General features: G+C 40.7%; 1 protein-coding gene and 1 long non-coding RNA gene across 2 annotated transcripts in view; one reads left to right on the top strand and one right to left on the bottom strand.

Annotated features, from left to right (window-relative positions):
- Nucleotides 1–697: 697 nt before the first annotated feature.
- LOC116859544 lies at nucleotides 698–6,656 on the bottom strand. Its single transcript, XR_004381183.1, has 3 exons — nucleotides 6,516–6,656; nucleotides 5,855–5,935; nucleotides 698–836 (listed from the first exon to the last, which is right to left on the bottom strand). It is a non-coding gene; the product is annotated as an uncharacterized LOC116859544 (long non-coding RNA).
- Nucleotides 6,657–11,086: 4,430 nt separating this feature from the next.
- ASAH1 (N-acylsphingosine amidohydrolase 1) overlaps nucleotides 11,087–14,128 on the top strand; it is a 47,941-nt gene continuing 44,899 nt past the window's right edge. The window contains exon 1 of the mRNA XM_032844901.1: nucleotides 11,087–11,254. Coding sequence (XP_032700792.1) covers nucleotides 11,177–11,254 — 78 coding nt within the window. The 5' untranslated portion in view covers nucleotides 11,087–11,176. The remainder of the gene's footprint in view (nucleotides 11,255–14,128) is intronic.

Genomic DNA, 14,128 nt, shown 5'->3' with positions numbered 1-14,128 from the left:
CTGAGGGCGTTAATTCAGGTAACTTCCACTGTAATTTTTTCAGGCTCACTCCTGTTGAAATCCATTACATTTAATGAAAAGATGAAAAACAAAATGTGAAAAAAAAATTCCACAACTATTTCCTCTTTCCTCACCAACCTATTAGCTTACAGTTAATTTTTAAAATAAATATTCATATTTCATTAAGGGAACTTTATGATTGTTTTGCTTTTTTGATTTTTTTTTAAAGATTTTATTCATTTATTTGACAGACAGAGATCACAAGTAGGCAGAGAGGCAGGCAGAGAGAGAGAGAGAGGAGGAAGCAGGCTCCCTGTGGAGCAGAGAGCCCGATGCGGGACTCGATCCCAGGACACTGGGATCATGACCTGAGCCAAAGGCAGAGGCTTTAACCCACTGAGCCACCCAGGCGCCCTGCTTTTTTGATTTTTGATGGCAGGTTTTGCTTTATGACATCTCCTATTCACTTCACCCCAGAAAGTCTCTGACACTATTTGGTGTATTTCTGTTTAATTTTATGCCACTGGACTATTTCTCTTAAATATTGCTGAGGTTTATTTTCTATGATGGAGAAACAATATGCCATCTTTTCATTTAGCTTTGTGTTTCAGTGCTGCCCTTATATTTCATAAAGGATAGATTTTCAGAGAGCATAACCGGGACTTACAAATTAAGATCTCTAGGTGTTTATTTTTCTTACCATGTTTTGCAAATCTAATGAGGTTTTGCAATCCTGTTCTGAGTGCTGCTAGTAGAGAAGAAGGGGTGTAGCACTACCTGTGTTTATTTTTCCATCATGCAGTTTCCTAATTCTGGTCCTTAGAAACTAAGTGGAACTGCAAGGAAGAGAACAAAGAAAACAAAGCACACCTCATTATTCCTTTAAAAAGGTGAAAACCTAAATATAAGTAGATTCCAAGGTAAGGAGTCAAGTCATGACTTCTGTTAGTTCCTTAACTACTACCCGACAAAGTTAAGTTGCATAGCTAGTCAATCACATGGGAAAAAAATAGGCGATGCTTTAAGCTTCTAAAGTCTTATTTATTCTTTTTCTTTATTATTCCTTATGTTGGTATAAGTATTAGTACCTATTTTTTTATTCTGCTAAGTATATTCCACCAAGGCTTTTTGTTTGTTTGCTTTGTTTTTTAACTGGTAGCTGAAAAAGCCCAGGGATATACCTAGGCTTGGGAGAACTTAAAATTAAGATAATAGATTAGCAGCCCACCAGCCTTCATTCAGCTTGATATTACCTGTATATATAAAATGACTTTCTCAAATGTGGTGCTTACTTAGGAAAGAACAGTGGACTTAAGACCAACCTAGGATGTTCTACAGCACCTCAACCCTAAATCTTAGTTTAAGTCAGCTTGCACAGCAGCAGGAATGTTTCAGTTTCCTATTGTTGTGTAGACAAATAATTTCCCTATCTGTCTACAGAAACAGAACCTTCTTGCCTATTCCCTTGTTCTTCATTTTTAGTCCAAAAATCCTCTCTAGAAGACCTTCTATATATCCCATTACTGCTGCTTCTGCCTCTCCACCTGTGATGACCAACTTTGTTTCTCCATGTTCCTTTTACTACTCTAGCCTCATTTCAAACCAGTGTGCCCTTTCCATAATATAGGAAAATGGACAAAGATTTAATCATTTAACAAAAGGGTAAGCAAAAAATTCTAATAGACAAATTTTCTCTTGACTCTCTCATGAGAATGCCCCTTCTGATTTTTTCCATGCCGAATTCAGCTCTCATTCCAGTGCACCCAGAGTTGGAGAATCATATACTATGGCCCCAAGTATCAGTTTTGAAACTTCTCATCATCCTGACCCATCAGCTCAGTCTTTGAAGCACATACCATCCACACCCATTACCACTGCAGTTCTGCACTGCTCTTCATCAGTGTCCTGACCCTCCTGAAATCTGGCTAGTAGTCCTGTCTTCATGGAGTCTCCCATCTCAGTTTCATTGACTCCAGCATTCATGCTATTGTGACCTTTCTTTGATCTGCCTTAAAAAATTCTGTCCTCTTGGCTCAGCTGATCTATTACTCCACCTTAAATTAACAACAGACCAGGGGTGCCTGAGTGGCTCTGTGGGTTAAAGCCTCTGCCTTCAGCTCAGGTCATGATCCCAGGTCCTGGGATCGAGCCCCACATCGGGCTCTATCAGCGAGGAGCCTGCTTCCTCCTCTCTCTGCCTGCCTCTCTGCCTACTTGTGATCTCTGTCAAATAAATTAAAAAAAAAAAAATTAACAACAGACCAGCTGGGTTAAACATGCTTTTTGCTCCACTCTCTTCTGAAATTAGAAATCCTGATCTGTATCTCTGAATGACCCTCCAAGAGCATCCCTTTACCAGTACACTTTTCATTTAAAATGTTTTGAAATATACTTTCTCAGTTCCAAGCCCTCTCTGTTACTAATAGATTTAATTTTCTTGAAATTAGTTTTATTTCTAAATCTAATAAATTATTCTTTTTAATACATTACTTAATAGTTACTGCATTCACAGAACATAAAATACCATTTCTCTATTCAATACTAACATTTTCCTATAGAATAAATACATTAGTTCTAAGAAATTCCACATGTTGCCCAGTTCTAATAGTAAACAAGATCAGAGTTTTCTCTTTAATATTAGAAAATAACTGATCAATTTGCGATGTGATCTAAATAAGAAATGAAAGATGAAAAGTCATCTCACATGTCTAAGAACACATTCACTGCTCTTTCTTCTTTTTCCTCCCACCATTGTTGCAGCCCCTACCCAGGAGTTGAGGGGAATGGTGCTGATATCCCCACCATTTAACTACATAGAGTTACAAACTAACAAGTACTAAATGTACTGACTTCTTTCTTGCTTTCTCTCTTTTTTCTGGGATTTTTTCGCCTCATTTTAAACCCAAGGGAAGCGAGGGAGTTTAACCTTGATTTTATAGAACCAGGGCTTCTACTTTGAGTAAAATGGTACTCCTTAATAAAACAATATACTAGATAAAATATTTGTAAATATCTCTTGAAACGTCACTTATCCACATAAAAGATAGTAATCTCTAGATACCAAACAAAGGGAAAGCAGGAACATCAGAGACCAATGAGTACCAAGCTCACTCTCACCTAAAGGTTTCTACCAAATCCTGGAGACTTTGAGCTTTGGCTTTGACAGGAGCCCAAGAAATGGGATGTAGAAGCCTGTTTTCACCCATGAGTGACTACAAAGGGCTATACCTTCAAGGATAACAGTGTCTTCCATTATAGTTCTTTTTTATAGAATATGTCAGAACTATGGACTTTTATGGTTTTGCGATCTGGCCTGGGAATTTAGTGTAGTGGTTAGGTATATCTAAAGTCAGAAAACCTAAGTAGTTACTTACCCTAAGTCTCAGATTCTCAACCATAGATGGGAATAATAGCAGCACTTTCTTCATATTTGTATGGAAAATGCATATTGATTTCCACACACCCAACTTAAAAACTTCTGGAAAGGGGCACCTGGTTGGCTCAGTTGGTTAAGTGACTGCCTTGGCCTCAGGTCATGATCCCAGAGTCCCCGGATAGAGTCCCGCATTGGGCTCCCATACCTGCGGGGAGTCTGCTTCTCCCTCTGACCTTCTTCCCTCTCATGCTTTCTCTTACTCATTCTCTCAAATAAATAAAATCTTTAAAAAAAAAAAAAACTTCTGGAAAAAATCCATTTGTAATTTGGTGATGCTTACGTTATTTTAAACACCATTTGGCAGATGATGTTAATGCAGTTCTTTTAGTTTATCAAACAAATGTTTATTTGTTATTGAGTGCTATGATGTGTTAGACAGTATTCTAGCTGCTGAGACTAAGCAGTAAACATAAGAAAATCCCTGCCCTCAGGAGACAGATGCAAAACAAAAAGAAAACAGGAATAGAAGTAGGTGGTGTTGATGTTTGGCTCAGGTTAAGTGGGAAAAAGGAGGATAAGGAATACCTGTGGAGTCTTGCATATGATGCTTTAGGAAGGCTCCCTAATAAAGGACCATCTGAGTTTTTGATGAACGACATGGGTATCTGTGAAGGAACATTCTACATAGAGGGAACAGTTAGTACTAAGTTTTTCAGGTGAAGCCTACTTGACATGTTTGAAGTCTGTAAAGAAGATGAATTTAGCTAGAACATCATGAAAAAAAGCAAAGCTGGAGAGATATGAGATCAGAGAAGTAGCAGGTGTGCCAGATCCTAAGTGGCCTTGTAAGCCATGGTAAGAACACTGGCTTTCATTCTGAGTGAGGAAGGAAGTCACTGGAGGCTTTTGAGGAGAGGAGTGACGTAAGCTGATTTGTGTGGAGATTTGATGATGGGGAAAAGCAGGAATACCAATTACAAGGCTATTACTATAATCCAGATGAGAGTAACTTGGATCAAGAAAGAAGTGGAACTGGTAAGAACGTGATCAGATTCTCCATATATTTTAAAGGTAGAGCCAAAAAGGATTTGCTGGTGTACTGGGTATGTGGTAAGAAAGAGAAAAGTTAAAGGTAACTTACTAACTGTAAGATCTTTGGTCTAAGCAAACTACAAAATGAAATTGCCATTTAGTGAGATAGGGACAGTTTGGATTGGTAAAGAAAAAATAGAGTTCATTTTTAGGCATAATAAGCTTAAGATGCCTATTACATATTCCAAGTAGATGATGTTGAGAAGACCAATAGATAGGAGTCTGAGCTCAGGGGACAGGTCTGAGCTGGTGACATGAATTTGAGAGTCATCAAACTAGAGAAGGCATTAACATGATATTGGTTGAGAGCACATAAAGAGTGAGCATAGGAAGAGAAGAAAAGCTATCTGAAGACTGGCCCTGGGCCACCCCACAATATAGAGGTTAGTTGATGAGAAGAAATCAACAGAATATTCAAGATGTGCCAGTGAGGAAAAAAAATCAAAGGACAGTGGTATTTATAAGCAAAATGAAGTAAAATTTCCAATGTCTAAGATACAATGTGGAATTGGGTATTTGAGGTAAAATAGAGGCCAAGGACATTACAAGAGATGAAGTCAAGAAACCAGAGTATTACAAGGATTATTTTTTGTGAATATTGAGATCACCAAGAATATTGAGAACCACATCAGAAATAGTGACAGAGAGCCAGGTGTGAAAAATCTCCAAGGGGTGAGGAGAAGCAGGAGCCAGTAGAGGCCTACAGGTATCTGCAGTGTGATGACACCAGCTTCCAATTCAAGTCAAATAATTGTGAATATGTTGGTTGTTGGTAATAATAGGTTGGCCATGTGAAGATGATGTTGTTTGATTAATTTTTAACCTACAAAAATGGTGATTTCATATGGTTCAATCTAATAACTGAAGATATATAAAATATATCTGAGTTGTGACTGGCTTCATAACTTGATATTTATTTATGTTAGTGCTATTTTCTTTTTCAGTTGGAAGCTCCCTGAGATCAGGAATTTATATTTTACCACATGTGTTTCTTTCACAGCACTTAGGATTTGCTTGGTACTTTCAGTCGGTCATGTAGTACTTTTTATACATAAATTATTACTATAATTGCTATTGATGACCTCTGTTGTTATTTCAGGTTGATAATCATTCTCCTCACCTTCCAAGGTAAAAACAACTGAGAAATACGCACAGGGATTAGATGGGGATCGATACCAGCTTTACTGCTGAGTAAACTGGAATAGGGAACACACTTAGACCTGAGGCCGAGGTGGGATCCGAAGTCTTTCTCCTCTGGAATGTATTCATGTGCTCAGTCCCTTGACAAGTGCAAACTGCATCCCAGGGCACAGCCAGTTTCTAACATGGGGGTAGTGAACAGGGGAAGGTGAGGCTGGGCTGGGAGTAGCAGGTGCAAGTACTTACAAAAGACTCCAGTCCTTGACTGCCTTCTCTCCATATCTCCCACAGCCAGTCCTTCATAATGCTTTCTTCAGTCGTCATAGCCTTCGTGAGAACAAAGTGTTTTTAAATTTTGTTGGACAAGTGCCAGGTTTGAAAGATGCGGTCCAAGGCGGCAACTGCATCCCCTTCCACTCTTGTCACCCAGGGCTTACGGCAGTGAGCTTACCACCATGAGCAAGCAAATCTCAATGAGAGAGCCAGAAAGGCCAGACCACATGAGTGCAGTGACCCTTCCAGGTATTTACCAATTAGGTAAGGCACTCCTCTCCTAGGGACATGTGAATTGAAGGAGTTAGAAAGGTGGATGTTTTCTCCCCAGACCACCTGATGGTGGATGCAGGTTTTTTTGAAGCCTGAAGCCTGTATAATTTGGATAGTCCTCTTTATAAGGAAAAGAATATAAAATTACTAGTGTGAAATTAGGTAGAAGGTTTAGAAGAGGCCTGAGCAAGTGAAAGTCTTGAAACTTAAGCATTAGAGCTTTACAGTAAATCCTCCTGTGCTCTTGCGAAGGTAGCAATACCTGTTTTAATACATGTATCAGTTAGGATGCTCTCAGACACAAACTTGCAAGCCAACCACCTTGAACTACCTTAAATCATAAAGAAGAGTAGTGGCTCACATTAATGAAGAGTCCAGCTGTTGGACAGTGCCGTGGTAGATCTAGCAGCTTAACAATGTCATAATGACCCAGTTTCTTTCCATCTCTCCTCTGTGCTGTCCAAAGTATCTATTCCTCCTTAGGCCGGTCCCTTCAGGTTCACAGCATGAATGCCAGCAGCAATGAGGACTGTTAGCTGAACTTTTCCTGTTAGAAGATAAAGGACAACTTCAATCATAGAGCAAAATCTTGAGCTTCAGAAAATGGCTTGTTGGATTCAAGATTCTAAATGATTAAGGCTGGAGCCAAGCACTGTGGCAAGAAGGACAGGGCAGCTCTAATGTCAGGCCAACCAGGGCCCACATCCAGAGATAAGGATAAGGATCTGGTCTAGCCAACTCATGTGGCTGCTGCATACTGGAGAAGTGGAACTGAGGTTGGTGAAACATCTACAGTATTAAACGAGAGGTGAGAGTATGGAGTAGTAATCTAAATACTGCAAGTTTTCAAGGTACTCATCTGATTTACATTTTCCTTTCCATCATCATTTTTTTTCTACCACAAGACTAAAAGCCCCAGGAAGGCAGGGGCCATTTGTTCACTAGTTACCCAGCACCCAGTGTAAGTGCTCAAAATGTATTGTGAGCATACCTGAATTTACCACAAACTTACGAGAAACAACTGGCAGGAACATTAAATAGGTGTCTATAAGGGTTTATGTAAAAGTGAACTATATAAGAATATGAAATAAGAACAAGAACAAAAATATGAAGAGATTATTGGATTTGAGCTCAATTAAATAATTTTCAGGTCAGAATCTTGTCTTATCAAGGAAAGTGGAAATAGGACAAAAGGATTTTTTTTAAAGTAGGTCTTCAAACTAACATGCCTGAGGTGTCAGAGATTTAGTAAGACATTTAGTAAGATTTAGTAAGACATCAAAGATATGTGCAAGTGAAGGATTATTAAGATGATTATTTTATGTTGACATATAAGAAGGGACAACTTGATTCGGTATGAGCATTAAGTTTATAGTTATGTAACAATGTAGTTGTGTAACAATGCCTTGAGCTGAATTTAATGATTTAACATGTTTTTCTATATACGTGTAAAACATAAAGCAAGTAAAATATTTTTTAGTGTGATAAAGTTACTGAAGGAAAAAATATTGTGTAGCAATTTTGCATGACCTCTGATTTCCCATTTTTCACATCTTTTATTCTCTCTAGTCCTACCTGAAAAGATGGACAATAGTCTAAGTTTGGAAATTCAGATTAGGTTTTAAGTATAGGAAGCCCTTTTTAAATTAAACAACTTACTGGCAAATACTCCTGTAAAAGGTTTATTTTTTGAACTGAAACATTATATTTCTTGAATTTTTGAATATTCAGTTTTATTAAAGCAAGCCATACCTGTTCTGAGTAATGTGGTGTTATGTGCAGTAGAGTTCATTTAGGGTGGAGTGGTTAGATTGCAATGATTTTAAATCAAGGCTCCACCTCGGAAACCTAGGAATGTTAGTAGGAGATTTAAAAAGGTCCACAGCTTGCCAAGAACTTCAGCTATTCTGATAAACAGTTTGATTACTGATGCTTAGTTTTGCATACTAAACAGGTTATCCAAGTCTTAGACTTGATGCTTGTTGCGAAGATAGTATTTGAATCACCCTTCCCACCAACATAGTCATTTATTTGTACATTTAAATGTCATTTTCTGTGAATATGTCAGTATGTCACAAAGCATGGCAAAGTTTCCTATGACCACATGCCTCACCTTGACTTTCTGCACACTTCTACTACTTAAGAATGGAGTAGGAATAATTATATATATGTAAGAAAGAATGCATAAAGTGGTATATTTTGGAAAAGTAGATTTAGGGGCACCTGGGTGGCTCAGTGGGTTAAAGCCTCTGCCTTCGGCTCAGGTCATGATCCCAGAGTCCTGGGATCGAGCCCCACATCGGGCTCTCTGCTTATCGGGGAGCCTGCTTCCCCCTCTCTCTCTGCCTGCCTCTCTGCCTATCTGTGATTTCTGTCTGTCAAATAAATAAACAAAATCTTAAAAAAAAGAAAAAAAGTAGATTTAAATTTTTTCATTTGAAAACAACAGCATATAAAAGGCCTTTGAAAGTTGAATGCAAAATCATGTGAAAATTGTGCCCAAGAATTTTATGCCAATTGACATAATTTTTTTCTGGATAAAGAATCTGATTTTGCTAGACCACTTAACCATCCTCTCATAGGGAAAAAAATATGTTGGTGACATGTTTAAAGTGCCTTCAATAAGTATTTAAAGTGAACGATCTTCAAACCGAATAGCTATTTATATACTAAAAGAGGGGAATCCTCTATGTCTGCACACTGATTTCAAGGTCCAAGATAATTCAATATATTCACAGAGTGAAGCCCTTTACCATGGCTGGTAATGGCCTATATAATCTGCCTTACTCCACTTTCCACTTGGACTTCATCTACTTCTTTTCCCTCTCTTACTTCTGATCTATCTCTACCGACTTCCTTGCTATAGCCAAACATGCCAGGCATTCTCTTTTTTAAGCCTTTGTCCTAGCTGCTCCCTCTGCCTTGAACAATTACTTAGACATCTGCTAGGAGAACTCCCTCACCTTCAAATCTCTGCTCAGACTTAATTTTCTCAGTAATGCCTATCCTGTCCATCTTATTTAACATTGTAACTCTCCCCACTCTGGATCCCCTTTACACTGCTTTTTCTGCACCACATTTATCACCTTGTAACATACTGTATAAATTTTCTTATATATTGTGTTTATTGTTCATTTCTCATCTAGAATGTAAACCTCATGAGAGAAGGGCTTTCTGTCTTTTTCGTTGCCTGCTTAACCTCAGTCAGTGTCTGAAGAAATGCTTGTACATTGTAGGCTGACAGTAAATATTTCTTAAATTAATGAACATTTCTATGATCTGCTTGATTACTGTTGAATCAGGAGCCACTTTAAGCATGTGAGATGTTTCAAAGTCAAAATTCCTCAAACAAAGTGTGAAAATGAGCAAAGGAAATCCCATCTAAAATGGTGTTAGGAAGCCCTGAAGGGGGACTTCTCCCCCACCACCACTTCCCATCTTTTATGGACCCCAATAGGAAAAAGCTTATCTGTACCTTCCACAATAGGAAGCTTACTTTACTACCACAGTAATAGAAAGGAAGATGTCCTACTGTCTCAGCAACAACTCAGCCAATGAGAAGTTGCCACAAGGGAACTCTTGCTCTCTCCTTCAATGGACTCTGACCCAAAAAGCTTCCAACTTTCTCCTTTCCTCTATAAAAACAAGCCCCTCTTTGTTCTCCCCAGTTGCCTATGGTTTGGCACAGTTTGAAGGTGCCAAACTGCTAGTCTGAACAAATTTATTTTGCTGGCAAATTAACTGGTTATCTTAAGGTTGACAGGACGATTGATTGTTACCTACTGCCCACAATAAAATTTTCATTTCCCAATCTCCAGCAAAAAGACTGATTTTTCCAAGGAAGTAGTAGAAATGGGTAAAATTATAATTTCAAACACACAGGAGAAAAGAAATAAATGAAGATTCTGGTGATGGTTTGCTAAGTTTCGTTAAGCATTAAAACAATGCTGGTTGGGATGTCCTAGAGACAACCAGAAACTGCAATCTCGACTGAGAGGTTTCCTGTTGGACTTCTAAGTAATATCCAACAGGGCGATCAAGTCCATGGAAGGCCTGAATGACAAGCAATTAAATCTACTTGTTTTTCAGGTGCAGGCTTAACACTGAATACATACCCTCCTCCAGGGTTTACCTCAGTTCTGCCAACCTAAAGGTTCATGAGTTAGATGAAATAACGCAGCTACTCAATGGCTGAATGCATCAGTGAAGGAAAGTTGGCAGTTCTACCTGGTCATTCCACCTGTTTGTGTAAGCCCAAGTAACTGAAATCTAAATTCTGTGACTTTTTGCGGTGAAAATCCAAACGGGTAATTCAGAGCTCGGAGTGTCCCTGGTAGATCCCCGCCAACCCCCTTCCAGCCCGTAACATCTGAGCACGGCCAGTGACTCCATGATCTGGACGAACAAGCTCACTTCAGGTCTGCTCTCCTCAGAGGGCAAAGATGGGTGGGGGTCGCGTGTCATGCCGCCGTGTTTTGAGACTCTTGTGAATTGGGTCCGTTTCGTGGACATGTGGCACGAGGTGGCCCGAGTGCACACCTCGCCCTGGGCCGTTTGGGGACGTTGCAGAGGTGGCACCAGGCCCAGAGTGGAGCGGGACCTCCCGCCCCCGCGTCGCCCGCGGACGACGATTCTGCTGCCGGCGCAGATGTCCACAGGGCACGACCCGGGTAAAACTTCTTGAGCTCCACCCACCTGGGCGGGGCTCAGGCTCGGCCCAACCACTGCGCGCGGGAGGGGGGGCCGTACCAATATCGCAGTCCTAACGTGAGCGCCGACTCCTATCCTGGGGGTTCCGCACTCCTTCCTGAAAAGCTCCCTCTTCCTGCTATACTCGCCGCAACTCCGAAAAGCCCCGTCCTAATTCTTCTTACCCCGTTTCCTCCGCGCACCCCCCCGTCTCGCTTGGTGCGGTCCCGTGTCGCTGGTCACGCGGCGGCGGGGCGCGGCCTTCCTGGAGCCCAGGTGGTGTTTCTCACAGACTTTGCCCGCGGCCTTTGGAGCGGTTTTGCGGCTGGGACGATGCCGGGCTGGGGTCGCGTAACCTTAGTCCTCCTAACCGCGGCTGCAACCTGTGCCTTGGCGCAGCAGGCGCCGCCGGTGAGTGAGCTCTAGGGGAGGGCACAGAGGCGCGGAGGTGGCGCAGGTGCGGGTGTGGCTGGTCAGGTGGGGCGTGAGGAACAGCGGGTGCCGGGCACCATCATTCCGGGGGGTCTGTGTTATACTTTGCGGGTGTGTGGGTGCAGAGTGGACTGGTGAACCCTGTCCCGGGATGATTCCGTACAAGCTGGGACAAGAAGGCCTTTCAGGGAGATCCTAATCTATGTACAAGCCTGGTTGTGATTTGGACACCCCCAATTTGAGTGATTGCGCTTGTTCGACCAGTTCCAGGCTCGCGCATCCTGAACTAAGAGAAAAAGTCCCAGTCGTCTTGTGTACATAACTCAGTTAAGCGACGGACTGCTTGCTAACTGGTTTTCTCTGCCAGGTGACAGGTGCTGCAAGAGTAGTTGCAGCCTAGGCTCCTGAGGTCCCTGGGAAAGGTCCATTCGTCCCCAGTCAGGGCAGTGGGAGCAGCTCAGGCCCTGGTGTGGCTGCTGTCGCCTTACCCTCTTCCTCCCCCAGTCATGGGAATGCCTGTCCCGTGGCTCTTTCCCTAAAAGGAAGTCACAGGAACCCAGACTGTGACTGCAGGAGACAGCGAGAGACCAGCCAGAGAAGGAAGTAGATTCAGTGGGAAAATGTCTAGCCAGAGGTTACACTATTGTTTACTGAAGCATCCCTAAACTCTGGCCTCTTGACACCTAGTCTGCTGCTCTTTCATACTTCTCTTCTTTAAAAACAGTAACTCTCCACTTTTCTTTGCCAAGAGATCAGATAAAGAGGAATTTGGATGCATCTGACTTAAGGTTAGATGAGGGTGGTCTTGAATAGCTTATGTAGGGTATAGGTAGTGGGAGCAAGGTATGTATTCTCTTCTTACTCTTTTATTTTTCTAAGAAAAATGGAATCATGATGGGATATTATTTATTCATTAAAATTGATGGGCTACTAAGCAGTAAAAGGAATAAAATAGCATGTACAGTGATTTCAGTAACAAAAATACACAATATATACATGTAGACAAGGATTAGAAGGGTATAAGAAATAAAATTAGTTTACTTTAGTGTGTGTAGGGAATTAATATGCTGTAAAGTGGTTGAGATTATGAGAATTTTAAAAGAATTTAACTCTTTGGTACCTTAAGTGCCCTTCAGTCAAAGGCCACCAGGAAATACACCTGTAGTTTAACAAACTGGGTTTATTACTCTTTGCAGTGAGAGAGAATGTACACCATGGGCAGTTGTGGGGTCTCTCCATAAAAGGGCATTTGGCAAAACCTATTTAATAGTTTGGACCTTGGTTGTGTGATTTGTGGCAAGGTCCAAGGAATAGGGGGTTTGCTCTACGTTGGATATTTTTAGAAGGTGGGGCAATACTATGATTGGGTAAAGAAGAAGCATTCATTTAGCAAGAGAAGGGGGTGTTTGGCATTTTGTGGGTTGCACAATACCCTTGTTTTTGTCTGCGCTTAAACAGAATCATGAAGTAGCCTTGCTTTATTTCACTTTATCATGTCTCAGAGTCACCTGAACTGAGGTAGGTATTCTGTGAGATTGATTATAACCAACGTAACAGAAGTGGCTTGGACACTCGCGTGTCATTACCAGTTAATAATATTGGGGTCTAATTGTGAACCTCTGAGCAGTTTCAGTTGTTAGGGGATGCTTTTTTTTTTTCTTTCTTTCTCAATACTTTATTCTTTCATGCAAGAGAGTTTTTGAAAAGCTATCTTTAAAACAAAATAGTTCTTATCTAGAATAGTGGTTGTCAAAAATCTAGTCTAGCCACTGGTGTCACTTGGGAAGCTATTTTCACAAGTCTTTAATGAGATGAGAAAAATTAGGGCATAAAACCAAAATTATTAATTTAGAGTGTTATCTTTTATTCTGATTTGATGGCTTTTCAGTTTTTGTTGCTGAAGTGTTCTTTTATGTATGTAGGGTTTTGTTTGTTTTTTAACCTCTCCACATGGGAGAATGAAAATTTGGATTCCCTTGTGCTGGGCTTTTCTTAAACATTAATCTGGAAAATGCTGGCTGAAAAGGACCTTTGGAACCTTGTCACATTCTCCGACAAAAAAAAAGCAGTTTTTCACTTCTAATCATATGATAAACTGTTCATATCCACATAGTAACAAAAGATATTTCAAAACTTCTTTTGATAAATGTGAACAGTGAGGACTGGCTTTAAATTACAAACAAAAACCATTTGATTTGAAATGTCTATGGATTTTGTGTTTGAGGCTTTTCAGAATATAGCATATTTTAAGGTTTTCCTGAGTCATTCTTTGTTACTAATTTTATTAAAAGACCTACTAAAAGGTGGTGGTGGTGGGAGTGGTACAAGAAATATTTGAAGAGGGAGATGAAGACAGTGTCATGGAGGGTTCTGTGGACCTGGTTAAGGGTTTTCACTTTTAAAAGATCAGTCTGGATTGGAAGGGAGCAAGGGTGGATATGAGGAGACTAGTCGGGGGGAGAAAATAAGGTGCAGGATGTACCATGTCTACACACCTTAAGAAGGTGGTGTAGTGGAAAGGGAGAGAAGTGGATGGTTCTAGAGAAAAGTAGGAGATACAATGAGTAGAAGGAAGGATTAGATGAGGATGAGGGACAGGCACTGTCCTCAAGTGCTCAGTTGGCTGAATTGTGGTATCACTGCCAGGAAACACAAGAAGGGAAAAGTTGCGGGGTGGAAGAATGAAGATTGTTTTTATTCTAGTTGTGTTGAATTTCCAGTGGCACCAGGATATCCAGAAGACCTTTGGGACTAGAGCTCAGAAGAGGGAAATGGGAGTTGGAGACATACTACTTGAAGCCATTGGAGCAGATGAACATTGAGCAGACAGATGACATAGAGAGAGAAGAGGAC

The sequence above is a fragment of the Lontra canadensis genome, unplaced genomic scaffold, assembly GCF_010015895.1.
Source record: "Lontra canadensis isolate GAN:19392208 unplaced genomic scaffold, GSC_riverotter_1.0 scaffold159, whole genome shotgun sequence".
Lineage (NCBI taxonomy): Eukaryota > Metazoa > Chordata > Mammalia > Carnivora > Mustelidae > Lontra > Lontra canadensis.
The sequence above is the reverse complement of the archived record's forward strand: the minus strand, read 5'-3'. Positions and strand labels throughout refer to the sequence as shown.